Raw genomic sequence first — 26,989 nt, 5'->3', positions numbered from 1 at the left:
AGAGAGAGGAGAGAGGGAGGAGGGAAGGAGAGAGGAGAGAGGTAAAGAGGGAGGGACTAGAGGGAATCACACACACACACACACACACACACACACACACACACACACACACACACACTCCTAGAGACACACACAAGACCCAGTGAGTGTGAGCTGGGAAAGGGAGACTTGAGAACAGACTCCAGCATTTGGGGGAGCCACTGGAGAGGTCTTCTGGAGGTGGGAGGGGGGAGGCTCAGTCTTTGGGGACATGGGGTCTGTCACCGGAGCCGCCCTCCGGTTGCTCCTTGTGTTGTGGACTCAGAACTGGGACAGAGCAGAGGCTGGGAATTCGTGTAAGTATAGCAGCAAATGATTTAAAACTTGCAAGGGGGTGGGGAGCGGGGTGTCCCCTGCAAAACTTTGATTCCGTGGTTGTTGTGTTTTCTTAATGAGGATGGTTGCTAGAAATGAAATGTTGCTTACACATTTTTTTATTTTTATTTTTTTTGCCAGTGTGACTGGGTTTTCACTTGTATCTTCTGTGGGTCTGGTCAAAATGTGCCAAGTGCTGTCTAGGAGCACAACGTGACTCTCTCTTGTCTTTGAATATTCATTGGGAATGCTCAAGTTCTAGTAAAACATTAAAATGAGCATCTTAACCAGGGACTTGCCTGTGAATGTCTTCATTTGCTCCCTTTCTTGTAGGATTACTGAGTTTGATGGGAATTTATGCTGCATTTGCTTAGGTTTCTGAAGTTTGCAATGTGGCAGGCGAGGACCTGGCTGTATCTTTCAAATGATTTCAGGCTAATATCGGAGGCACACTGCAGACTTCATGAGCAGGCTGAGCTACTGGAGATAGACCTCGAGCATTAACAGCCGTGTCCTCAAAGCTTAGAGAAACACTTTCAGTGCTCGTGCATGGGGGGCAGATTCCTGTATCAGATTTAAGGGGAAAACATCCAGGTGATTTATTTAAAAGCAGTATTCTTTCAGGGTTGAATATTTTGATTTCATGAATTTGCTTGTGATTGAATCATTCTGATTTCATGGATTCAGAGAACATTTGTCCTCATCTCCATTTCTAATTTAAAATATCTTCCCAAATAATTTGATAGACCCTTTTATGTCTACGTGTCATGAGCAATAAAATAAGTTTTAGAAGTTATATTTGCCTTTCATTGTCTAAATGAGGAAAATCTCATCTTCTCCTCTTCCCCCCTCCACAATGAATAGTAAACAATCTGGGCAAATGAAACTTTTTAATTTCTTTGTCAGATTTCAAAGCAAAGGCTTGTTTATATTTCATTAAAAAAAAAGCTATGATGTCCATTTGGGCCTCGACTTACATGGCTGCTAGATGGGCCAGAGTTTAGACTTTCAGGGGAAGGAAGCCAGTAAGCAGACATTGGCTAGGGAGAATTAGTTTTAAACTAGAAAGGGCTCTTCTGTGGGAAGAATATTATACTCACTGTATATTATACTCATAGGCTAAATGCCTGTTCTCACTGGATGGCTGCGGTGTGCTGTGTGTTCATTTATAGGAGTTTATTTAATGTCAGGATGCATCTTGCACTCTGCAAGGAGAGAATTTCACTCTAGGGCCATTGGCAGTGGAGTATTTGACAGTCCTGGAAATCAGTGGAAATTTGCCTAACTTTTCCTATTCCAAATCTTGAGATGCTAAAATGGTATCCTTTGACCAATACTGCAGCAAAACAAACCACCAAGCAACAACAACCAACAACAATGCAGCCACACACAAGCAAAGTTTTTGTAGCAAAGACATTAGTGCTGCCTTTCCCAGCAGCTGAAGTTCAACCAGCAAGGAAGCACTAGAGGTCACTGTAGTGATGTGGAGAGGATTGCCATTGGCGTCCTTCCTTTGCAAGCGACTTCATTCACACTGGCCTAGCAGTGTCTTTCCAACACACACTACATATAGCCAGGCTGCATCTCTGGATAGGATGAATCGGGTGACATGTTTATGATTGTTTGTTTTCTGGAAGCCCCATGAAAAGTGTAACACTCAGATCTCCAGTAAATAGCTTTCTTTTTGTCACGTGTCTTCTCTGTCAAGCAAAAGTGAGCTGCTAAAATTTGAGCTTTGTACAGTATTCATGTCTATCTTGCTCCGGCTGTGTTTCTCAGTCACACTTGTCATTTTCATCCTTCTTCTAGTCATCCAGCTTTAATTTTTTCAGGGAAGTTGTTCAATGCTTTCAGAAACGTTGGATAAACTTAGAGAAACTATAATTCTTTTAAGTGATCAGGAACATTTAAATATTCAAGGTAGTTGAATATTTGGTTGAGCATACCTTTTAAGAGTTGGCTGGTTATTCAAGTATCAAAAAAAGTAATTAAATGACTTTGCATAATGAATGTTACATTTAGTGCTTTTTGTGTGTGAATGTGTTGACAAGGTTTTGCAGCTGGAGATTTAAAAAGGACTATTTCAGTTCCTAATTTTTATTTCATTCCTCAATGCTTAGGAAATATTTTGCTCTTTAGAAGGACCAAGTCACACTTGTTGTCAATAGAGAGTATATCACGTTTTGTGCTTTTTTTGAAGAGCAATTATAAATGTTTATGAGCAAGGCTGGAAGATGCAAGAGGATAAGCATTTTAACATAAGCATTTTAGTGTTACTCTAATATAATGACCCCAGTAATCCTTCTGGACAAGACTTTCTATTAATGCAAAGAAAACAACTGATGTTGAATACCAGTATTAAACTCAGGAAGAACTGACAGTAAATAAGGAAGACAGTAAATAAGGAAGGTCAGTCTCTCAGGTGAATTACAAAGACCCTTTGCTCTTTATTTACAACTGATTCACAAGAAGGGAATCTCTCATCCACTGAGTTGCCCGAGGCTACCAATTTTTCATAGGCTTGCAAACTTGAGAGTAGGTGTGCTTTGATTTGACTATGAATTGATCTGATTAATCAGCATTAAAAAAACTTCACACTAGGTGCCATCTGTAAAACACACACACACACACACACACACACACACATGTGTTTGTGTGGACATAGGCTCATCATTATGGGCTAACTACCAGCCTTGTATATTTGAATACCTTTGGTGGCACTGATGAGAGCCCACGTGTGTTAAGATGGTTTGTAGTGAACGGGTCTGCTTTGTCCCTCCTGTCCCATTTGACATTTCAGAAGCAGGGAACCAGCAACAAAGTTTTATCTATCTATCTATCTATCTATCTATCTATCTATCTATCTATCTATCTATCTATCTATCTACCTATCTATTTATTTATTTATTTTTCTTTGTCTTCTCTCTGCTCCAGTCAAAGTGGGTTTATTGGTTAAAGACTGAGAGACTTAGGGACAAATCCTTGTGGAAGGCTTACTCTTTGAGAAGCTAGGCCACCTCTTGGTTTCTTCTCTTCCAGTGAAGAGACGTACTCTAAAGTGGGAAGACATCGCTCTGCTTTATACTTACTCTTCAGGACCTAGAGCTGTGATTGCTAAGATATTGTCAAGGCAGGTCAGCTCCCCACCAAAGGCGGGTGAGGCTGGAGAGAGCTTGGCTTTTGGCTTTGCTCTTGGAGATCACATGATGGAGGGCATGTTGAGCCTTAATTAATGCCCACTAAGTAGCATGCCAATGCCTTTAATTAAAAGTTAGTGTCTCACTGTGTCCTTCATTTTCTATAATTGATATAAAGAACATATCTTATATCTACCCCGGGATACCAAAGCATAAGATAATATGAATAATAAATGAAAGTCACTGCTGGAGTAGGTAGATGCCCTGGGGATAGAGCCTTCAATGATCAACACTCCATCGTGTATTCCTCTCTAGAAGCTTCTTTCATGTCCTTTTTCTCCCTCATGGAGAAAAACTAGAATATAGTAGTAGAGTCCTGATAATAAAATCCTATGAGGTGACACTGGCTGACTCTTGGAAGAAAGTATGGTGTGTGACACAACTCATGTGTGCAAGGCACACATGGTTCCAGGCTTTGGGTGCCATCTCTTCACTGATGGAATCCATGTTTTCTGAGAAAGGTGGTCTTTAACTTTGGGATAACATAGCACATAAAATAACATAATCGAACACTCTTCTCACAAGATACTTGGGATGCTGTTGATTTCTTAAAGTGATAAGCCTGGTTACTGACTTCTGAAATTAGTTTTGGAATTCATATCCCATATAGACAATCTCTTGATACAGTCAGTCTATGCACATATCAAGATTAAGTTGGCTTTCTAAAAATGAAAACAGATTGATAGACTTGAGTAGCATTAATTTCAACACAACGTATTTTGCTCATGGGGAAAGTCTGGCTTATAAGCCGAATCTGGCTTGATGCCTCTTTTTGTTGGTTTATAAACTAAGAATGCTTCTTAACATCTTTGGCTGAAAAAAGCATGGAAAGGAAACCTAATTCTTCATGGCATAAAATAATCATGTGAAATTCCCATTTCAGCCACCCACCTTCTTCATAGAACTTGATAAGCAAAATTTGTACTTAAATATTATTTTTTTAACAGTTTGAATTTTAACAATAAAATTTTGTTAAAATTATTTCCATCCTTGTTAGATAAATACTTACCTAATGTTCTTTTCATCTGGTCCTTTTATAGAACAAGTTCTGAGTTAAATATGTAATATAATACAATAGAATTACAAGGCACAAAGAGTGTAGAAGTTACACTACTATGATAAAGTTTAGTCTTAATTATTAGCAACCAAGCATGCCCCTGTAAATTTATGGAGTTGAAGGTAATATTAACATTTCCATTAATAGTAATGGAAGAAACCTTCAACTTGCCATCTTCCTTAAGTATTTTTTTCTTAATGACTTTATCATTCAAAAATCTTATTTCAGTGAACACACATTATTTGTGAAGTTGTAGAATTGTTGGCTTCCAGGAAACTTAATCTCAACTAATCCTACTAGGCTACAGTGTCAAAAAGTATGTAAGTGATTGTATCTTAGACATTACAATGAAAACTCTGCTGTTAACTTTATATTTTCATGACTGCAAAATAATCTACCCCATACCAATCAGAAACATAAATTCAGAATCAAATCAATTATAAGACAGAAGGTTCTTGTTTGAAAAGTGTTCTTATTTCTATAATTTTTGAAGTAGCACTTTCCAAAAGTACTGAAATTGGCAAGCTTTCTAGAACAAATTAAAAAATAGATTTTCATTTAAGCACAACCCACTGAGAATTCACAATAATTAAGCAAGTGCTTTTTACTTTCTCATGCCAGTATAATTAATTTGTATGTAAATGTCTTGTTCATTTGGAATTGTATTTACTTTTGATTTCTAAGAACTGATCACGGACTTCGTTTTTCTTATACTACAGTATTTACAGCATTGTGAGAAGTAAGTTAAAATACGATAGAGTATTTTTTTCATCATTTTGATTTTAGTATCTTTAAGTAGTTGTACAAGGAGTTTCAATTTGACTTGTCAGTTTATTAGTACAATGCATCTTGATCAATGTCACTCTTTCATCATTCTACCCCATCTCTCCCAACCCCACACATCCCCTTACTTTTCCAAGTTCCTTTTTTCACTTATATGAAGTATACTTTTTTATCTGAGCTGTCAACGTAGCAAAAAGCATCTCAGTTTACTACACTGAGTTGTTAGAAATTAATAGCCATGTTGGTCTAGAAATGTGAAACTCTATCCTCCAGCCACCCGCCCCCCATTTGTACAGAAGAAACACGCTGTATTCAATATGCAAGGTTTCACCTCAGTGAGCTTCATTGCAGAAGCTATATTCTCTAAATAACTGTCAATAATCCAACACCATGGAATTTCCACTGTAGCATTTTTCAAAGTAAATGAGCATTTAAAAAAGTTTATGTTTCAAAACAAACATCTAATTGTTCTACTCTAAATGAACATGTCTGAGTCTTATCAAAGCCCCAATATCCTGATCAAAGTTAACCTAGGGACAACCTCATGGAACCTACTGGAACTGAACTTAGTCTGTGCATTAGGAAAACTGTGCTGTAAGTCCCTCGGTGACCAGCATGGGCAACATTACACCGCTTTCAATTTGCTGGTGCATTAGAATATCCATTGGCTTTACAAATGCCCATTTTTCTCCAGTTGATATTATGTTTAGAATTCACATCTCTTTTATCTCATATGAATCAATATGGGGCACTACCTGTTGTCAACTAATGAATTATTTGACCTTTTAGTTTGCCAATTAGTTCTACATAATCTAAGAAATCCTTCACTCTTCTTTTTTGTAAAACCTTTTCCTTTCCTTGTTATTGATCGCAACTTCACAGAATGGCCCAGCCCCTGAAAACAGCAAGAAAAATAAGAAAAGTGTACCTAACATTGTTATGTCAAGACTGGCATCCATATTCACATCAATAGCTGAATAGTTCTGTTAAATATTCTGATATGTTAGTCTGACTTTTTCCCCCCAATGTCTTAGTGTTTTAAAGGTTGGTTAGATAGGTTGTTTTCTCCTATTTTTACTGATTTGAGAGTTTTGGCCTCACTAACTTGTCTATTTATCCAAAATCATTGCTGTTTTTCAAGTTAACTAGGCTGATAGCAAAGGGTTGGCCCATTACCCAAAATGTGCTTCAACTAGAGATTGTTTTCTTTTTTAATTTTTATGAATTAACTACATGGATGAGGTAGAAGGAGCCATGTTGTGTGTTGGTGGTGGTGTGAATTCAGAAACTGTGCATGCTTCTTTGAATGGAAATTTTAGCCCAAAACTTGAAGAAATACTTGTTAATAATGTACAGGTTTTCCACAGTGTATATCCAATCGTCATAGTGAATGCTTAGTCAGACTTTATTCACTTTATAAAGGACATGCTCAGAAAATAAAATAAATGCGGTTGTTTCTGAACGCCTGTGTCTTCTTCCCACATTACCATTGATGTTTGAACCCAGAGCCTTGCTCATGTGAGGCAAGCTCTCTACCATGAATGTATTTGGAGCTGATTCCTTAGCCCTTTGAAAGGCTTTTTAAAGGGAAAAACAGACTCCCCAATTTAATAGGATATTCTGAAATGGATTCATCTGCTTTTAAGATGAACTTTTTATTTTGAAAAGATTTGGAGTTTCTTAAACCACGTTAAACTAATGTCTTGAGAAATAATCGTCTACCCCAGTTCTAAGTTTCTTAAATTACACTTCCAAAGAAGAAAGATGTCATGAAGAGTGGATGTCCTTCGATGGTCTTCTTAACTTCTTTGATATTACATGTCAACATTTAAATGTCTTCAGAGAGATCTAAGGCTATGGCTGTGTGACTGTGTGCTTCTACTGGTTATACATAATGTACACATATATATTATAATAACATTATATAACATATGTATATATGTGTTTAACATCTATGTTTATATTTATTTGACTTCCAGACCTTTCTTATTTTCAGCCTATGATTTTAGTCTTTCCAGAATGCTACTTGGTCCGCAGGCTGGCACTCTACCACTTGAGCCACACCTCAACTTCTGGCTTTTTGGTGGTTAATTAGAGCTACAAATCTCATGGACATCCTGCCTAGGCTGTCTTTGAGCTGTGACCGCCAGATCTCAGCCTCTTGAACAGCTAGGATTACACGTGTGGGCCATGAGCTCCTGGCTTCAACTGACTTTTCTTTTTTTTTTTTTCAAATTTTTATGATCAAACTGATGTACAGAGAGGTTACAGTTTCATACGTTAGGCATTGGATACATTTCTTGTACTGTTTGTTACCTTGTCCCTCATACCCCCATCCCCCCTCCCCCTTTCCCTTTCCTCCCATGAGGTGTTCAGTTCACTTACACCAAACAGTTTTGCAAGTATTGCTTTTGTGGTTGTTTGTCTTTTTTTTACCCTGTGTCTCTCGATTTTGGTATTCCCTTCCAATTTCCTAGTTCTAATACCGGTATACACGGTTTCCAATATACTCAGATAAGATTACAGAGATAGCGTAGGTAAAACCACAGGAAGGTGATACAAGAACAGCATCAATAATAGAAGCTACAGATACAGATGGGACGTCAAGTTAGAACTGTGATATAACAATCGTTTCTATAACATGGAGTTCATTTCACTTATGTGTTCATAAGGGTATAGCTATTGGGCTCTTGTGATGCTCTGCTATGAGTTGCCTAAACCTGTACTAATTATTACCAATAAGGGAGACCATAGAGTCCATGTTTCTTTGGGTCTGGCTCATTTTACTTAGTATAATTTTTTCCAAGTCCTTCCATTTCCTTACAAATGGGGCAATGTCATTCTTTCTGATAGAGGCATAAAATTCCATTGTGTATATGTACCACATTTTCCTGATCCATTCATCTACTGAGGGGCATCTGGGTTGGTTCCAGATTCTAGCTATGACAAATTGTGCTGCCATGAACATTGTTGTGCTGGTGGCATTACTGTGATTTTGTTTGTGGTCTTTTGGATAGATACCCAAAAGTGGGGCTGCTGGGTCATAGGGGAGTTCTACATTTAGCCTTCTGAGGAATCGCCATACCGCTTGCCAGAGTGGCTGAACCAGTTTACATTCCCACCAACAATGAAGTAGGGTTCCCTTTTGGCCACATCCCCTCCAACAATTGTTATTGTTAGTTTTCTTGATATATGACATTCTTACTGGGGTGAGATGGAATCTCAGTGTTGTTTTGATTTGCATTTCTTTTATGGCCAGTGATGTAGAGCACTTTTTCATATGTCTCTTGGCCATTCTCATTTCCTCATCAGAGAAGTCTCTTTGTAGGTCTTTAGCCCACTTGATGAGCGGGCTATTGGTTCTTTGCGGTTTTGTTTTGGAAGAAGGTAATTTTTTTAGTTCTGCATATATTTTAGATATGAGGCCTTTGTCCGTTGAATGGCCGGTAAAGATCTTCTCCCAGTCTGTGGGCTTTCTGTTTATCTTGCGAGCTATGTCCTTTGCACTGTAGAAGCTCTGCAGTTTGATGCAGTCCCATTTGTCCAACCTTTCTTTGATTTGTAGCCTTTCTGGGTCATTGTTAAGGAAGTTCCATCCTGCGCCAAGGAGCCCAAGTGTTTCTCCTACTCCTTCCTTTAGTGTTTTCAGGGTGTCTGTTTTGATTTCGAGGTCTTTAATCCATTTGGAATTGATTTATTTTTTTTTGGCCAGTCCTGGGCCTTGGACTCAGGGCCTGAGCACTGTCCCTGGCTTCTTTTTTGCTCAAGGCTAGCACTCTGCCACTTGAGCCACAGAGCCGCTTCTGGCCGTTTTCTGTATATGTGGTGCTGGGGAATCGAACCTAGTGGCACTCTTGCCACTAGGCTATATCCCCAGCCCCTGGAATTGATTTTGGTGCAGGGTGATATATAAGGATCTAGTTTTAGTTTGTTGCATGTGTTGAGCCAGTTTTGCCAGCACCATTTGTTAAAGAGGCTATCTTTCTTCCAAACTATTGTTTTAGCTCCTTTATCAAAGATTAAGTAGGCATAGTTCTGTGGGTTCATTTCTGGGTCTTCAATTCTGTTCCATTGGTCTTCAGGTCTGTTCCGGTGCCAATACCAAGCTGTTTTTATTACTATAGCTTTATAATACAGCTTGAAGTTGGGTATTGTAATTCCTCCAGCACTGTTCTTTCTGCTTAGGAGTGTTTTTCCTATTCTAGGTCTTTTATTGTTCCATATGAATTTCTGGATTGCTTCCTCTATTTCATTAAAAAATGGTGTTGGGATATTAATGGGTATTGCATTGAATTTGTAGATAGCCTTTGGCAATATTGCCATTTTGATTATATTAATCCTCCCAATCCAGAAGCATGGGAGGTTTTTCCATTTCCTTAGTTCTGATGTAATTTCATTTTTCAAGCTTTTAAAGTTCTCCTCAAAGAGGTCTTTCACTTCTTTGGTTAAGGCTATTGCTAGGTATTTTATGTTTTTTGAGGCTATTGCAAAAGGAGTTGCTTTCCTTATTTCTGCCTCGGTCTTGGGGTCGTTAGCATAGAGAAAGGCCGTTGATTTTTGAGGGTTTATTTTATATCCTGCAACTTTGCCAAAGTTTTGGATCAGCTCTAGTAGCTTGGGGGTAGAGTCTATGGGATTCTTTAGGTATAGGATCATGTCATCTGCGAAGAGAGAAAGTTTAACTTCATCTTTTCCTATTTGGATCCCCTTTATAATTTCTTCTTGCCTAATTGCTCTGGCTAGGAATTCTAGTACTATGTTGAAAAGCAGGGGAGAGAGTGGACATCCCTGCCTTGTTCCTGATTTTAAAGGGAATGGCTTTAGTTTTTCACCATTTAGAGTTATGCTTGGTGTTGGTTTGTCATAAACTGCCTTGCTTATATTCAGGAATGTTCCCTGGAATCCCGGTTTTTCCAGGGCTTTTAGCATAAATAAGTGCTGGATTTTATTGAACGCTTTTTCCGCATCCAGAGATAAAACCATTTGGTTCTTTACCTTGCTCCGGTTGATGTGGTGGATTACATTAATTGACTTGCATATATTAAACCAACTTTGCATCCCTGGGATGAATCCGGTTTGATCATGGTGTATGATTTTTTTGATGACCTGTTGAAGTCGATTGGCCAGAATTTTGTTGAGAATTTTTGAGTCTATGTTCATCAGGGAAATCGGTCTATAGTCCTCTTTCCGTGATGAGTCCTTGCCTGGTTTTGGGATGAGGGTTATACTCGCTTCATAGAATGAGTCTGGTAGTGAACATTCTCTTTCAATTTCATTGAAGAGTTTGAGAAATATTGGTGTGAGTTCTGTTTTGAAGGCCTTGTAGAATTCTGCAGTGAATCCGTCTGGACCTGGGCTTTTCTTGGATGGGAGAGCACTTATTGCCGTTTCTATTTCAATACTGGATATGGGTCTGTTTACAAGGTTTAAATCTTCATGATTAAGTTTGGGGATATGAATTTTTTCTAGGAAATCATCCATTTCTTCCAAGTTCTCAAATTTGTTGGCATGAAGGTTTGCAAAATAGTCCCTTATTATTTTCTGAATTTTGGTTATTCCTGTGGTGATGTTACCTGTTTCATCTCTTATCTTGTTTATTTGAGTGTGCTGCCTTCGTTTTTTGGTCGGGTTTTCCAGGGGTCTATCTTGTTGATTTTTTCACAGAACCAACTCTTTGTTTTGTTGATTCTTTCGATGGTTTTTCTCGTCTGTAATTGATTTAATTCTGATTTGATTTTAATTATTTGCTTCCGTCTATTGACTTGGGGTTTGTCTTGTTGTTCTCTTTCAAGGAAATTAAGGTGCTTCCTTAAATTATTGAGTTGCTGTTTCTCTAGTTTGTTGATGTATTCACTCAGAGATATAAATTTTCCTCTGAGTCCTGCCTTTGCTGTGTCCCAAAGGAGCTGGTACTTTGTGTCCTCAACTTGGTTGAATTCCATAAACATTTGAATTTCCATTTTAATTTCTTCAATGACTCACTGATGGTTCAGCAGTGTGTTGTTTAGTCTCCATGAATTGTAGGATTTTCTATGGTGGCTGTTTGAGTTGAGCTCTAATTTTATTCCATTGTGGTCTGATAGAATGCAGGGAATGGTTTTGATACTTCTGAATTTGTACAGATTTTCTTTGTGCCCTAAGATGTGATCTATTTGGGAGAATGTTCCATGTGCTGCGGAGAAGAATGTGTATTCTGTTGTTGCTGGGTGGAATATTCTGTAGATTTCGGTTAAGTCTAGTTGGTCTTCTACTGACTTTTCAAGTCAGTTTTTGGTCACATATCTCCCATTAAGGCACACACAAAACTAGAATATTGCTATGGTGTTGTGTAATCATAAAGCATGTACAATGCAAAATCCATTACAAGATACTATCATTGCTTGGCAGTTAGAAAAGAGAGAGAGTACACGCTGGAGGAACCCCCTACCCCCCCCCCCCAATGAATTTTTTTTGTCATCTTTCATGGCAAAAATGGTACTCTGGTAATAAAATGGGGACGCAGCATAACAGGAGGTAAAATTGAGCCTGTTTATGTTACAGTTAATGAGTCATTCCTATGTAATAATTGGAAAAGTGACTGAAGCCTGCACATACTTGACATTTTAAGTAGTTCAAAAATTAGGAACTATAAAAAATTTTAATGCCGTAAGTATTTAATAGAGTAGTGATAAAATTTATCTCTTAAGGCTTTTTTTTCTTAAATCACCAAGGGAAAATGGTATGATGTGTATCATAGCTAGAGTGCTAATTACTTTTTTTTTTATTATTAAGTACCTCTCATTACAAAGCAGTGCTTTAGAATAAGATATTGTGTACTTCTAAATCATAAAAGACATATTTGTGTCTGTGACTATTTTCTTCCCTCCCCTCTACTGGTAGTTATGGCTCTTGCAAATAGGGTTACAGGTTCAGATTTGTTCAAAAGCAATATGTAATACATAAATTCACTTCTCTTCCTAAATCATGTTTATTGTAGAAATTTTAGAACAATGATAACCTGTAATTTTATTACTTGACTTACTCTGCAGTTATAATGCACACAGATTTTTAAAAAACGCCCTTTGAAATAAGGACGCTGATATTCTCCTCTGGGAATTAGCTATGCCTTGGACCTGGTGGTAGATAGGATGCGTGACCTTGGACTGACATTTGATTGTCTTGGCCATCAAAAGATCTTCACATTTTCCCATCATTATAAACCACTTACTTACCAGAACAATAGAGAGATTTCCTGGAGATCAAGAGAAAGTGAAATTTCTAGGCTAATTTTCTCTAAATGACTGCAAATCTATCAGTCAATCTGTCTGTCTGTCTGTCTGTCTACCATCCATCTGTCTGTGTACCTATTATCTATCTGTCTATCTATTATCTATCTATCCATCTGTCAATCCATCTATCATTTATCTAGCTACTCTTCTTCCAGACTTGGTTGTCTTTTAAAATCTGTCCATCAACAGAAGACAGAGCTAAGGGAAGAAGTTAAATTGAAAATGATCATTAAGGGAACTGAGTTGCTGAGGGAAAATTATGACAGTGTGTATGTGTGAACATGCAAGCATGCATGTGTGTGCACATATAGGAGAGGATATTTGGGGCGGGAACTGAGGAATGGAATATACATATATATATATATAAACATACATATATACATACACACACCCAAATATATAATATATATATATATATTTCCCCCCTAACAATATATGCATATATGTTGTTAGGGGAAATGGGAGGCATTGCTCCAGGTGGTACATTTGGAAGGAAATCATATTGGGTTAAAAAGAAGGTTTGTTTCTTATTTTCTTTCCACATCACAATCACTTCCAGTACAGTTTTATAACAGTGTGTGGAGATGGGTACGTTTTTCTCTGATGTGATAATTGCTCAATGTGTACATGCACTCAAACTTCATCAGGTGCCTCATAAACACATGCAATTTAATTTGTATAACTAACAAAAGACCACTTCTGAATAACAAAGCAAGCAGACAAACAACACAAATCCCCAATATGTAGGATTCAAACATGACCAGGATGACTTTGGGGTTCCAAAGTTTACATTCATCCCCAACATAAAAAAACAAGATGGCTCCCTTGATGTTTCAGAGGTCTTCATTTTCTACACTACGCAGTGACAACAGCAGGGCCAGGAACTTTGAGTGAACTTCTCATCAGTTCCTGAATGCTGGTCTTTGGGCACATGACAGTGAAGGTTAGAAATAGCTGGACAGATTCTGGCTGCAAAGCCGATAGGCAAATTGAAGCATAATTCAGCTCTCAAAACACAACGTGGTAAAACAATCCTGGCACCAGGAGAAAGTCCCAATAAACAAAGTTTAACATTTCTCACACCATTCACTTTTATCTCTCAATTTTGGCTGATTTGAAACAAACAAAACAAAACAAAACAACAACAACAAAAGAACCTATCTCCAAGGCAGGAAACTGCATGAATGCTTGGTGATCCTCATAATTAAGGATTTATAATACATATTTACATTTGCCATGTTTTAGATGTTTAGGACTTAATTAAAAGAACATTGCTAAAATAAAAGCAATTCTGTCTAAATTGGTGGTAAGGGAGTTCTGGGCAGGGTTATAAAGCTACTCAATTAGGTCCTTTTGTTTCATGCTGTGTATGATCTCTTTGCTTATTTGAAGTGCTAAATTGTAGCACTGTAGGCTGCATTATAGTCCTGTTAAGAAAACTTGACGTGCCTCTAAAACATTATAACCTCACTTCTTAAGTATCCTAAGATGGATTCATTTTCCTTTTAAAAACAAAATATTGAAGACAACTTGGTAGACAGAGCAGACTACATTTAATAAAGCACAGACCAATTTCTGAAGATAACCTTTGGTTTCTTAAACCCATAGCTCCCTTCATCACAAAATGGAATGTGTTGAAATGAAACATTCCATAATCAAATACAACATCTATTAAAGGGATGGGGGAAAAGCAGGCTAATAAAAAATGTGATGTAGGGTACTTGGTACTAAAAGTCAAATTACGCTCACAATCATTTTCTATGCTTAACTTGTAAAACTGAGATTAAATTCATTTTTTCTTCTTTTTTTTACTGGCTTGCCTTGTAAAAGCTCTGCTATATGGTTGTCCATGGTGTGGCTTTATATAAATAAATGGGTGTGTGTGTGTGTAATTGCAAAATAAAATAGATTAGCATGAAGGCGGTGTGTGTTGTTGTATCATTAATCATGGAAGCATTCTCTAGAGAAGATACCAGAAAGTTCTCTGTGTTTCTGAGATAGCACAATCGAGCCTCCTTGCGATCATTTCTGTCTTTCATTTTCCTGGAGATGAGGCCGAGCTGGGTGACATCTGCCATGCGAGCATTGCCAGCGTTGATTTGGCTGGTGGGGCTGGTGAAGCAGCTGTCCCTTCTTCCGTCCTCACTGAGACTCCTTTTCCTTCCTCCCCGTAGCATGCAACAATATTTGCCACTGCTTACACCTATTCGTGTGTTTTTCAGATGAGCCCGGCATCATGCATTGCTAGATGGAACTAGTTTTGTCTCACAGCTAAATCTCACTGCTTAGGTGCTTTTTCCATGTGGAGTTCAGACTTAGGGGCATAGCAGTAACAGATCTTCTTACCTGCCTGGCCCATGCCAATCTTTCTACTTCTGTCTGACTCCCACTGGGGTCTCTTCTTGAAAGTCGGGGTGCTCTCCCTCTGCTCTGGGCTCCCTCTCTTGGTCTTTACCTGTGTGGTTGTCTTTGCCAGGATCACCCCCGCCCCCAACCTCATTCAGTGTCCTCCAAGCTCCCCCCTCCCCCCCACCGAAGCCAAACGGCCTTTTCCTCCCTGGGCCAGAAACCCATTCCTGCTCAGATCTTTATAAAGCTGTTAACTCTTAGGAAAGCAAAGGTATTTCTTTTCCCAACAAAAGTAACTTCCAAGGTTTATATGTTGCTCTCCAGTTGTAACACCAACATCAGGAGATATGGGCATATAACATTGGAAGAGGATATGGTATGTTCACTATTAAACAAGTCACTTTTGTTTAGCTGATCATTTGTTTGTGTTTCCTTTTTAAAAGTATGACTATATATATACACACATATATGTATATATTTAATATTTCATTTGTCAATGTTGGGCAATTGATTTTATCTTGTCATAATCTGTTAGGAGGCACCATCTCTTGGCTGATCTATTTTTATAGTCTTTTACTCTCTCTTCTCCTTATCTTTTTTTTTCAGAGCAAAGAACCAAACTCAGGTTCTTGTACTTGTCAGCCAAGCGCTCTTCCACTGAGCTAAACCCCCAACTCCTCATTTTTTTTTTGCCAGTCCTGGGGCTTGAACTCAGGGCCTGAGTGCTGTCCCTGGCTTCTTTTTGCTCAAGGCTAGCACTCTGCCACTTGAGCCACAGCGCCACTTCTGGCCGTTTTCTATATATGTGGTGCTGGGGAATCGAACCCAGGGCTTCATGTATGTGAGGCAAGCACTCTACCACTAGGCCATATCCCCAGCCCTCATCTTCTTTAATTTATGGCAAAAGTTAGCTCATTCACAAGATCAACCTTTTATTTTATTTTTGTCTGGTACAGGGTCTTGAACTCAGGGTCTTGCACTCTCACTTGCTGTTTTCACTCAAGGCTGGACTCTACCACTTGAGCCACATTGTCACTTCTAGCTTTTTGCTGCTTATTTGGAAATAGAAATCTCATGGACTTTCCAACAGGCTTCGGACCATAATCCTCAGATTTTAGCTTTAACTGTAATCCTCAGATTTTAGCTTCCTGAAATAGCTAGCTGGGATTGCAGGCATGAGCTACCTATATCTAGCTATATTAAACCATTTTAGACGGAAGACTCTAAATCAAATGGATAGGCAGAAAGCAAAACAATATACCATTAGTGCAAGATAAAGACACAACAACTCTGTCCCCTCCAGGTCCCTTGTGCGTGCTGCCATCTTGGTGATGCCGCCATGTTGGTTCTGCCTTCTAATATGGAATTGGTACAAATAGCATTCGCCACAATTCCAAAGCCTTCATCCACCTTCAATCCCAGCTTCTCTGTACTGACCTTTATTTTACATTTTCACATCTGAAAAATCTTTCTTCTTTATGGACAGAGCAAAAAGACCTCCTCTATTTCCTCCCCCGGCCTCCCCCACCATCATGAACTTCATCAAAGGTGTCCTTGCATCTTACTTGTTGTTACTTTGTCCACAAACACCCTCTAGTCATTTCTTTTCATGGCTTTGGGTGATATGTATTTTTTTTAAAACCAGCCTTCATAAAATATGAACTTTTTATTTCCCTCTTTTAATTGCATACATGTTCTGTGGCTATGATTTTCCTTATTCAAATCCCACCACTTTTCCTTTGAGATTGCCCTTCCTGTTTCTTCCTTCTCATGGCACACATCTGTGACTTTTATCACTGGAATTAGAATTCAGAACTTTTTGCACCCGTGTTGACAGGTGCTGTCATCAACGATGACAAATCTTCCTCTTACATTGGTCTCTGTGGAATGGAAGATGGTGGTGGAGGGTAGGTGTCTTCACTCTCATCTTTTACAAACCAGGAGATTGAAATCTGGAAAGTACTTCCAAAGCTACTGAGAGAAGACCTGAGTCTAGGGATCTTGAACTTGCAGCCTTCAGTATTGTGAATCCACAGTGCCTTACAGCGGAAGTGACTCCACCCAAAGTATTTGTTACACAGTCTAGCTGACTAATAATATTGATGCCCAATAGGAGTCTGTCCCAGAATACAGGGCAGGAGGAACATTTATGCAGGCCTAGTGCCCTGCCAGGTATTGTGCAACCTGTAGAAAGGAGTTTTTTCCTTTTTGGAGGTTGGGGGATATAGGGCAGAAATTTGGGCTATTTGAACCCCTATGCTAGGAGGTGTTATCTCAGGAAAGAACTTAGAGGAAATCAATTAGCTGGTTGTGATGGGTACCACTATTGTGTTCCTCTCTCTCTCTCTCTCCCTCCTTTGATCTGTACCACTGCTCTCTAGTGCCCTCTACCCAAGAGTTTCTGATATCCTTTGGCGATAGATGTGTGTGGCCAGGATCTCCTCTCCCCCACCCCCAACCCCCATGCCTTTCTATCATTTCCCAATAGTTTTATGTCTTTGAAGCAAGTAATTTCCTTTCAGCACATTATTCTCTTTCAAATAACTCATCCCCAGAGCCTAAGAGATTCATAGGATGATAATTTACTGCCCTTTGTTAAAAATCATCTCTATGTATCGCCAACATTCCCATAGAAACTATCACAAGTCTTATTTTATCCCCTTCGAATTACCTCCTCCTTTATGATAGCAATTGGTGCTCCCCCCTCAAACACACACATACTCACAAACTGTCCCCAAAAGTCTGATCATGCCGTTTATTTTCTTTGTCATTTTTCTCCTTTCCTACGTCATCAACCCCAAAGGTCACATCGATTTCTCTTTCTTTCCTGGGTTTACATTTTATGCCCCCCCACCCCCCAAAAAAACCAAATCAAACAAGTTAACCATCATCATTTCAAATAACTTTTTACACAGGTCAATTTAAAATTTGCCGAAGCCAACAATGTACCCAATGCCCTCGACTCTGGGGCACATGTTGGCCCTCTGTTATTTAACTCCATCTTCACATAGCATCCATGCCCACCTCAACCTTTGTCTGCTGGTCTCCTACCCTTTCCAGTGAGCTTTTCTCCTGCCTCAGTAACCTTTCTATGTGTCTCTTTATACAGGGTTCATAGTGGCTCATCAGATGTTTATGCTCTTATTTAAACATTCCTCTATTTTGTACCAGTCTTTGTTGATCGATTTCTTTTGTCAATTCCCTCGGTCTAACTGTATCTTCCTCTAGTCGTACATGGCTCCCTTAGGAGTGTGAGTCTAGTATCTCCAGCCATTTACAAATGTCAATGTCACAAACGGCTCAATGTCATTCATTGCCTGAGTTTTGCCTTGCCCCAAAGAAAAAGCAAAAAGAATTCAGATTTCTTCCGGAAGGAGAAAGTCTTTCTTTTCTTTTTTTCTGCTCAAGAATTGATGGCCCTGAAAGACGGCTGTGTGTGACTTCCAGCGGCGTGGCTCGTTTGCGTGTGAGTCGGTGGTGGTGGGTCGGGGTTGTCACCCTTGACAGATCTCAGAAGTGCCTCTGTCACCTTCCAGGTGATGCCCTCCCTCCTGGGCAGGGCTGGGTCATCAGGCAGCCCTGTCCAGCCCTGAGCCGCTCCCCGCTCCCCCCTCCCAGGTGTCTCCTTCCCGTGGGCCACCCCAGATGGGCGGCTGGGAATTCAGCCTTCCTCTTGTACCCATCAGCCCAGTGTCTTCCCTAGGAGGCACGGAGCACAGTTGGGGCGGGGGGACCCCTCCCTTTCTTCTCTGGGTGTTGATTTTCATTGTTCTCTGGCCCCTCCCACTTTCCTATCTTCTTTTCTTCCCTTTCTTTTAAAGCTGTTTTTCGTCTTTTTGAGAAACATTTCACCATTTTAAGAAAACATTCTAGTGTTTGCCAATACTGTTCTTCTTTTCTGTAAGCAGGGAAAATGACGTCTGTTTCGTGACCATGAAAAAGAAAGGAAGTGGGTGCCAGTGGCTCCCACCCATCCTCCCAGCTACTTGGGAGGTAGAGACCAGGAGGTTTTGGGATTGAGGCTAGACCAGATGCAAAGTTCTTGGGTCTCCATTTCAAAGGATAGCTGGCAGTAGGATGTCTGTGAGATTCACCCCAGGCCAGTCTGAGGGGTAGGGGTGGGGAATGTTCCTGGATCCCTAACAGGAAGTCTGGATGTGGTAGTGCATGCCTACCATTCCAGCTACCCTGGGGAGTATCAATAGAAAAATGAAGGTGCAGTCTAGCCCAGGCTCCAAAGCAATAGCCTCTAAAAAATAACCAGAATCAGAAGGACTGCAGTTCAGGCTCTGGTGATAGAATTCTTGCCTAATAAGTTCAAACCCTGGTACTACCTGAAAACAAAACCAAGGCAAACAGAAAAGGAAAAGAAAATACTCTGAATTATCACCGAGATTGTATGCCAGTGTTTCCAAGGCGAAGCCAGCTTGGCGCCTAGGGCAGTCTCCTGGAAAGCAGACACAGTTTTGTGAGATTGCTAATAGGCTTTTGAATGGTGTTTCTCATTAGCTCTGACCTCTTCCTAAAAAAGAAAAATATCACAAGTTCTCAGGGCATTTTGTGCCTCACATTTTCTTTGCCGGTTGACCCCTGCGAGTCTAGCTCAGATCACTCGATAGCTATTTCTGAGGTGACGAATATCTCTTTTCTTGCTGCTCATAAGTATCACACCATACCTTTACATACTTGCCTTATTGAGCAAAGTGATGATTACCACTTTAGTAAGATTCTCTTTAACAATACTTACGCGCTGCTTTCTAGTTTTTCTTCCTTGTATTTTTACAGGTGTGTTTATTACATAAGTTTTTTTTTTTAAAAAGGAGTTGGAGGAAGTGATTATGTAGGGCATTAATTTATTCTAAAATGAATTTCATTATAATTTGTATAATAAAATGTTAAGTGAACCCTTGTAACTGTGTGCTTACAAAGTATCTACTTTACGAGTATCTACTCATAATTTTATACTAATTTGCTTAGAACAAATGAGATTGTGTTGAAAAGACATGTATTTAATCTCATCTTTATGTGTTTTGTTTTTGGTATGTGTGTATGTGTGGGCTACACAATATATCGAGTAGGATAGATCAGTTAATGGCTGATCTTGGAGTGGTAAATCATTAGACCTTTTGGAAACAAAGCAAATAATTGTCCTTCTTTATTTTCTTTATTTTTTTAGTAGAGGTCTCTCCTTGTTTCTCATGCTGTTCTCAAACTCCTGGGCTCTGGTGATCCTCCTATCTCGGCCTCCCGATCGCTAGGACTACAGGGGAGCCATTAGGGCCACAATGGGTGCTTCTAACTGACCAATGGTAGCGTGTGTAGTGAGATGGCTTGACCAGAGAGAGTTCTGCTTAGCACCATGTGCTGCCAAAGTCATTTCCTGAACCATACCTGCTTCCTAAAAGCAAGAGTTGCAAACAGGATGGGCTCTGGTCTGTCTGGATGCCATTTCAAGATTTCTCCTGATTTTCTCAGTGAGCTTCAGGTGTGGTGTATGGGTAAAGAAGGCCTGTAGGAGCAATTTGGAGCAAGGCATATATGTATCTGTCTGTGTACCCCTTATACCCGCAAAGGAATTCTCTGTTCTCATTAAGGTAGAAGTGTAAAACCATCAATGCATCTCAACCCCTGCCATTTGGGGACCCAATATGAAATGCAAAAGACACAAAGATATACCCTGAAGGAACTCTAGTAAAAGACACACAGAGGGACAGTACATTTCAATATGAATTCCTAGATAACAGCATTCTGATTGATCCGATAGCCTACTTGAGTCTTCTCATTTCCTGTAAAGTAAGTCAATAAATGACCAGTAATATCAATGGAGTTGAGTTTGTTTTTTTTTTTTACCTGACTAATGATGGTTTGAAATTTATCCATAACAGTTACACAAGTTGAATGTGTTCCGTGTTAAATGAACTCTCATAGTTGCATGTTTTGGGACTATTATTTTTCAGTCGTCTCTGATAATTCAGAGAATTATAGTGAAAGGAAAAAATATTAGCTAAATATGTTATAAAATTCTTAGTAAAGTATTTTTTGAATATTACATCAACATATTGGGTTGTCTTTTTCTTTTTTCTTTCAGCTTTCCAAATATATTTTTTCTTTTCAATTTATTCAATTTTTTATGCATTTTTATTGTTATTATAAAGGTGATGTGCAGAGGGGTTATGGTTACATAACAAGAAAATGTGGTATATACGCATAATGGAATTCTACTCATCCACCAGAAAGAATGATATTGTACCATTCATAAGGAAATGAAAAGACTTGGAAAAAACTCTAGTAAGTGGAGCAAACCAGACCCAGAGAAACATAGGTTGCATGGTTTCCCTCATTTGTGGTAACTAGAATGTGCCTACAAATCTACAAGCAAACATACTACTATGGTTAAAAAAAAATAATACACTGGGATATGATAAGTTATACAGGTCTCTAGACATTCACACCCAGTGAGGCCAAAGGAAGATATTCTTAGGAGAGGAACACAAAGCACAAGACCGATGTGAATCTGATCATATAAAATAATATTTATCAAAATGAACTCCAGAAAATGGAAACAAGAGTTTTTAATTCCCTTCGTATTTGTTTTTCTACCATCACTGCTCAGAGGGTTTGGTTCAGTCTATGAAAGTGACTCTGCCTCTTGTAATTTCCTTCACTGCCTGGAATTTCACCTTTCTTTGCTTGGGTTATTCATTTATTCATTCAACAAATATTTAGCCACCCTCCACAGCCTGGTGCCCCTCGCGATGGCGATATGTGTCAGTAACTCCCCCATCACAACTGAGAGCAGAATTCTGACTGTGAGAAACAGAACATGCTTTTTTTCTAATCATGTTTTGTGACTAAAGTTTTGTTTTCCTTTAAAACAAAAGGAAAGGTATTGTCTAGGGGTGTTGACGAGGGGGAGGGCACTGAGACTGCAGATCTGCAGCTCAGCGGTGTGTGTGGAGGGGGGAGGGACACAACTCATCCTGGCGCTCAGCTCAGCTCTCCCACTCTCTCCTTCTGTAGAAAAGCCCGGCATGGTGCGAGACATGGTGAGACAGAAATACAGAGTCTTTGGGGGTGGCCATCGGCAGAGCGTCAGGTGTGAGCCGTGGGAGCTATTTCTGATCCGATGAATGAAACAGCCACACAGGGAGAGAAGGGGAGTTATGTCAATCAGACTTAAGTCCACAGAATCATGGGACTTTTGAGTGTTAGCTCAGAAGGACAGGCGTGAGGTGAGGAATGAAAGGATGAAGAAGGAAACTGGCACAGAGGGGCAGGGTTAGCGAGGCCTCCTGTGTGGACATCTAAGGATGGATTATTTTATCTAGAATCTCAAAGAGGGTTATTTTATTGTTATAAGTGTGTTGTGCACCCAGATGTATGACATTGGTTAGATTTATATCTCATGGTATTAAAACTCTCAGCAATGAGAAGGATGGGAACTGATGAGAAGAAGGAGGTGGGAGTTAACTTGGGACTCCACAGGTCAGATTTGGACTTAGGTGAGTTGCGAGATCCACAGAATATAAGGACTTCAACAGGCTGGGGATATGGCTTAGTGGCAAGAGTGCTTGCCTTGCGTACATGAAGCCCTGGGTTCAATTCCCCAGCACCACATATATACAAAAAGGCCAGAAGTGGCTCTGTGGCTCAAGTGGCAGAGTGCTAGCCTTGAGCAAAAAGCCAGGGACAGTGCTCAGGCCCTGAGTGTTAGGTTTTTAAAGTAGGTAGCCGGTAAAGGAGAACACCACGCGGTATTCAGGCAGGAAAGAAAGTTTATTACCGAACTGCTGGCCTGTGGCCAAGATGATCCATGGCCGGAGAGAAGGAAGAGAGAGAGAGAGAAGAGAGTGACCCCCACCCAGCCCTGCCTTATATCTAGGGCAGGGGCAAGGGGTGTGGCCAGGTGGATTAGGATGTGACCTCAAGGAAAGGGGAGGTAACTTCGTCCAGGTCTGCAGGTTACCCAGGTAACTGGGTGGAGACTTAATGAGGTGGGGGCATCTGCACGGAGCCCTCAGGGAGAGGACCTAACATTCCAGCCTTTTAATAGTTATGAAAAAGGGCGAAGACTCTCTCTGGCTGCTTCCTGCTGGCAAGGGGCGTCGGCATTAGGGGTAAAAGGCAGAAATGTGGCCCCTCCTGGAGAAGGTGAGCAGCAAGGTCCCTTGGTGGTAGATGCCAGTCCTTGAATGAAGCCTGGAAGAAGTTTCATGAGGCAGGGGCTGGACAAAAAAAAATATTAAGGCAAAAGAAAGGGTTTAGGGCACACAGTTAAAAATTGGATGACTTGGATAGTTCTTATACTCAGGTATGGACATTAGATGGACAAGCTACTATCTCTTGATCCCCGGCTGATTAATTTCGAAAGGGCGAGACAAAGTGACTCCATCTAGGATGTGACATAATTCTCCTCTTACTCCTCTCCATGATCCTTGTTTCCGGAACTGGCTGAGTCCCAGGGGTCTAGGTGCTTGTTACTGGGATGGCTTGCCCCCATTGGCATTCACGGGGTTTGAACTCAGGGCCTGGGCACTGTCCCTGAGCACTTCTGCTCGAGGCTAGCACTCTACCACTTGAGCCACAGCTCCACTTCCAGCATTTGGCTGGTAAGAGATAAGTCTCTTCAGCCATGCTTCCAGCCTGGCTCTTTGCTGGTTAGTTGGGAGATGGAGTGTGAGAGAGATTTTCAGCCTGGGCTGGCTTCGAACTGCAATCCAAGGCGTCTTTGCCACAAAAGCCCTTTTTGATTTCCAATTAAAACAAAGAGACCAAGGGGACTAGAGCTTACCTGTACCTTGTCAAGAATTGACCAAATACTTGCCAGAATTCTGCAATGACAAAACTCAGTAGATGTGATGAGTTTTAGCACAGATATATAGTTAGATGGACATACTAACAAATGACATTTACACAGACATACACACTGTGCACATAGGTTTTACAGCATGCAAAAATGAATTTCAGCAGTAGACTCTTTTGGAATTCCAATAGTAAATGACATTTTTTTTTTTGCCCAATATTTTAAAACCACGTGGTCAGTTAGAAAAACAATTTTACTAGCAAAGACAATTTTCAGATTATAAAATGGAGAAACCATATTTTGATAAACTCCAGTGGGATGCCATGTTGAGGGGGGTGGCAGGAGGACACAAACACACTAATAGAGAACACGTGGCATGGCATAATGGCGCCTGAGCTGGTGCCTGTTAAACCCAATATCCACCACGTGGTCAATGCTAGAGAAGAGACCTTTTAGATATCTTTGCTGACAAAGCACATTGGTGGTCAAGCCTCAGTATCGGAGGTCTGTGAAAAGAGGCAGCTTTGTGAGCAAGGCACACAAGGATGGTACAACTTGGTAATTTTATACAGTAAGCAAGTAAGCAGGAAAATGAGAGAGAGAGGGAGAAAAAGGAAGAGAAAGAGAGGAAAAGAGAAAGAGAGAGAGAGAGCCTAAATATAAGTGACTTCTGACCATTTACCATTGCATTGGGAAAACTGTATCTGTTTGAGTATTTCGAGCAGGCCTCATTGCACTGTCAAGAGGCGTGCTAGCAGTGTCCCGGCTCGGGTGTGACTGTGATGCAAAACCCAAAAAGCACGGGAGGGAGGCGCCTGGTGAGTGGATGAGCTTACCGGGCAGAAGCGGCAGAAGCGGCGGATGGAGCGGCAGAGAACCCGAGCAGCAGCAGTTTCACTCACCAGGGTAGACAAGTGGTGTGGAGGTGGAGGTGGGTGTGGAGGCCAGCAACGGTATTAGTGAAAAGTGCCGCGTGGCTACTCGCAGCAGTTCGGTTCGCGGAAAAAGGGCCGTCAGGACTGGGGATACTCCCAGAAAAAGGAGAAAAATAGAGGGGAATTCCTCCTGTCCTGACTCTTAAGCCCCATCCAAGTCACGGCACCATATATGTTAGGTTTTTTAAAGTAGGTAGCCGGTAAAGGAGAACACCACGCGGTATTCAGGCAGGAAAGAAAGTTTATTACCGAAGTGCTGGCCTGTGGCCAAGATGATCCGGTCAGGTCTGCAGGTTACCCAGGTAACTGGGTGGAGACTTAATGAGGTGGGGGCAGCTACATGGAGCCCTCAGGGAGAGGACCTTACACTGAGTCCAAGGCCCAGGACTGGCAAATAATAATAATAATAAGGACTTCAACTGTGGTAATAAAAGAGTGAGCTAGAGATTCACTCTAGGTGAACATGTAGGATTGATCGAATGTCATGGCTAACTGAAGGTAGAAACATAGGAAAGCCAGGAATAGTCAAATCCGGTGGATACGCCTTGCTATGGCTTTATTATGAATTCGATCTGTGTCTTCTAAAATATCCATTTCACCTGCCATTCCTTTTCTTCTGAATGAAGAATTTTAACGGCATTCCTATTTCCAACTCACTTCCTGATCATTTTAAATTTTCCTGACCATACTTAATTTTTGGGAGGTGGGGGTGCATGTTTGTGAGGGATATGGATAGATGCAATATTTTAGGGAAAAGGAATCACACCATGGGGCTCATGCGTAAAATCATTCTGAAGCAAGACCCAGACAAACCACTTGTGGCATTTCACGTTGCATTTTGATGGTGTCTCTTGCTTTTGGTAGAACAAGAATTTGCCCTGAGTTGAAGGCTCATGGGGAGACCCTCCCCCAATCACAGAATACTGTATTTTTCTGCCTTCTGCTTAACAGCTGCCCCATCCTATTCATTTGGCTAAGCCATTAAAGGTTAAATACCTTGTAGGGGAAAATAATGCAGAATCCTTATCGTTGGGTTGTCTCATTGTGTTAGGCCTAATACACTTAGAGTTTAAGGATTCATCACTGGATGTGTTTTTAAAAAAGAAAGAGAAAATGGAAAAGCAAAAGCCCAGCAACATTTTTCCAACTTGCTCTTTGAAATATGTTCCATGTGCCTGCCATACTGGGCTCCATTCTAGAAAACAGGTGCACGAAGGAATGGAAGCAAGGGTCTGGATCTAGAAAGATCCATGGAACAGTTTGTCCTGATGGAACTCACGGTACTAATTTTGGAAATGTTTCATCATTTTGAATCCGTTTCTTTTGCTCTATCTGGGGATCCAAGCAGCCATCTATGAACGCTATTGAATTATTGACTAGATTTGATACCCCAAGCATTGAGAAGAGCCTCGGTAATTGTCCCTCCAGAGAGCTTTAATTCCTCACTGTGTCCTATCACATTTCACAGTCTTGTGAGACTTAAAACTCTGTGGCAGGAAACATTTGAGACTTCCAGTTTTTCTCCAATGGCAACTGTTACATTTTTAAAATACGCCCCTGGTCATATCCAGCAATGAAGGAAAACCCGGAAGGTTTCTTCTCAAAGTTATGAAGAAATAACCTTTACTAATTTATAAGTGAACTCAGAAGACTTATGAAAAATAAGAACGAAAGCTTTTTTTTTAACAGTATTTTAACATTTTGCACACAGAATTTTAAGTGTGGACAACAAAACCAGTAACTTATCTTTAGAAAGCTATTTTAATGGATATAAGTTAGCATCCCCTTCTTGGTCATGGAGATTTTGATATTTGTAATTTAATTCACAATTTTTTCCTTAAAACCAGCAAATATATATGCAAAATTCTCTTTGCTAGGAATATGTACTCTCTCAATGTAATTTCCATGTCTCATAAAAGACTTGAGATGTTGGATGAACTAAAAGACAAATATTTATTTTTATTTTCATTCCACTCCTTATAAGATGTTCATTAATTATGTCCCAGTTCTAAAGAATAAAAAAGGAATCATTCTTTCAGACGTTCACATTATGAGCTAATTTACAGTGAAAATTAAAGCTTTCATACGGAGGAATAAGATAGTTATTTTATTTGATGTATTTGATCTGATTCCAATCTATCATTTGAATCTCTCCCAAGTTCGTTGAACTAACTATTTATTCCCAGGCTATTAAAATTTTAATCTAACACATGAAATTTGTCAACATTTACTGTAGGAAAGGA

At 40.0% G+C, this 26,989-nt stretch overlaps 1 protein-coding gene across 6 annotated transcripts in view; it reads left to right on the top strand.

Annotated features, from left to right (window-relative positions):
• The first annotated feature begins 250 nt into the window (after window positions 1-250).
• Window positions 251-26,989, top strand: part of Cntnap4 (contactin associated protein family member 4) — a 238,675-nt gene continuing 211,936 nt past the window's right edge. For all 6 annotated transcript variants that reach the window (XM_048355089.1, XM_048355091.1, XM_048355093.1 and 3 more), the window contains exon 1: window positions 251-335. In XM_048355089.1, coding sequence (XP_048211046.1) covers window positions 251-335 — 85 coding nt within the window. The remainder of the gene's footprint in view (window positions 336-26,989) is intronic.

The sequence above is a fragment of the Perognathus longimembris genome, chromosome 10 (genome assembly GCF_023159225.1).
Source record: "Perognathus longimembris pacificus isolate PPM17 chromosome 10, ASM2315922v1, whole genome shotgun sequence".
NCBI lineage: Eukaryota > Metazoa > Chordata > Mammalia > Rodentia > Heteromyidae > Perognathus > Perognathus longimembris.
Note: the sequence above shows the minus strand (reverse complement) of the source record. Positions and strands in the feature narration are given on the sequence as shown.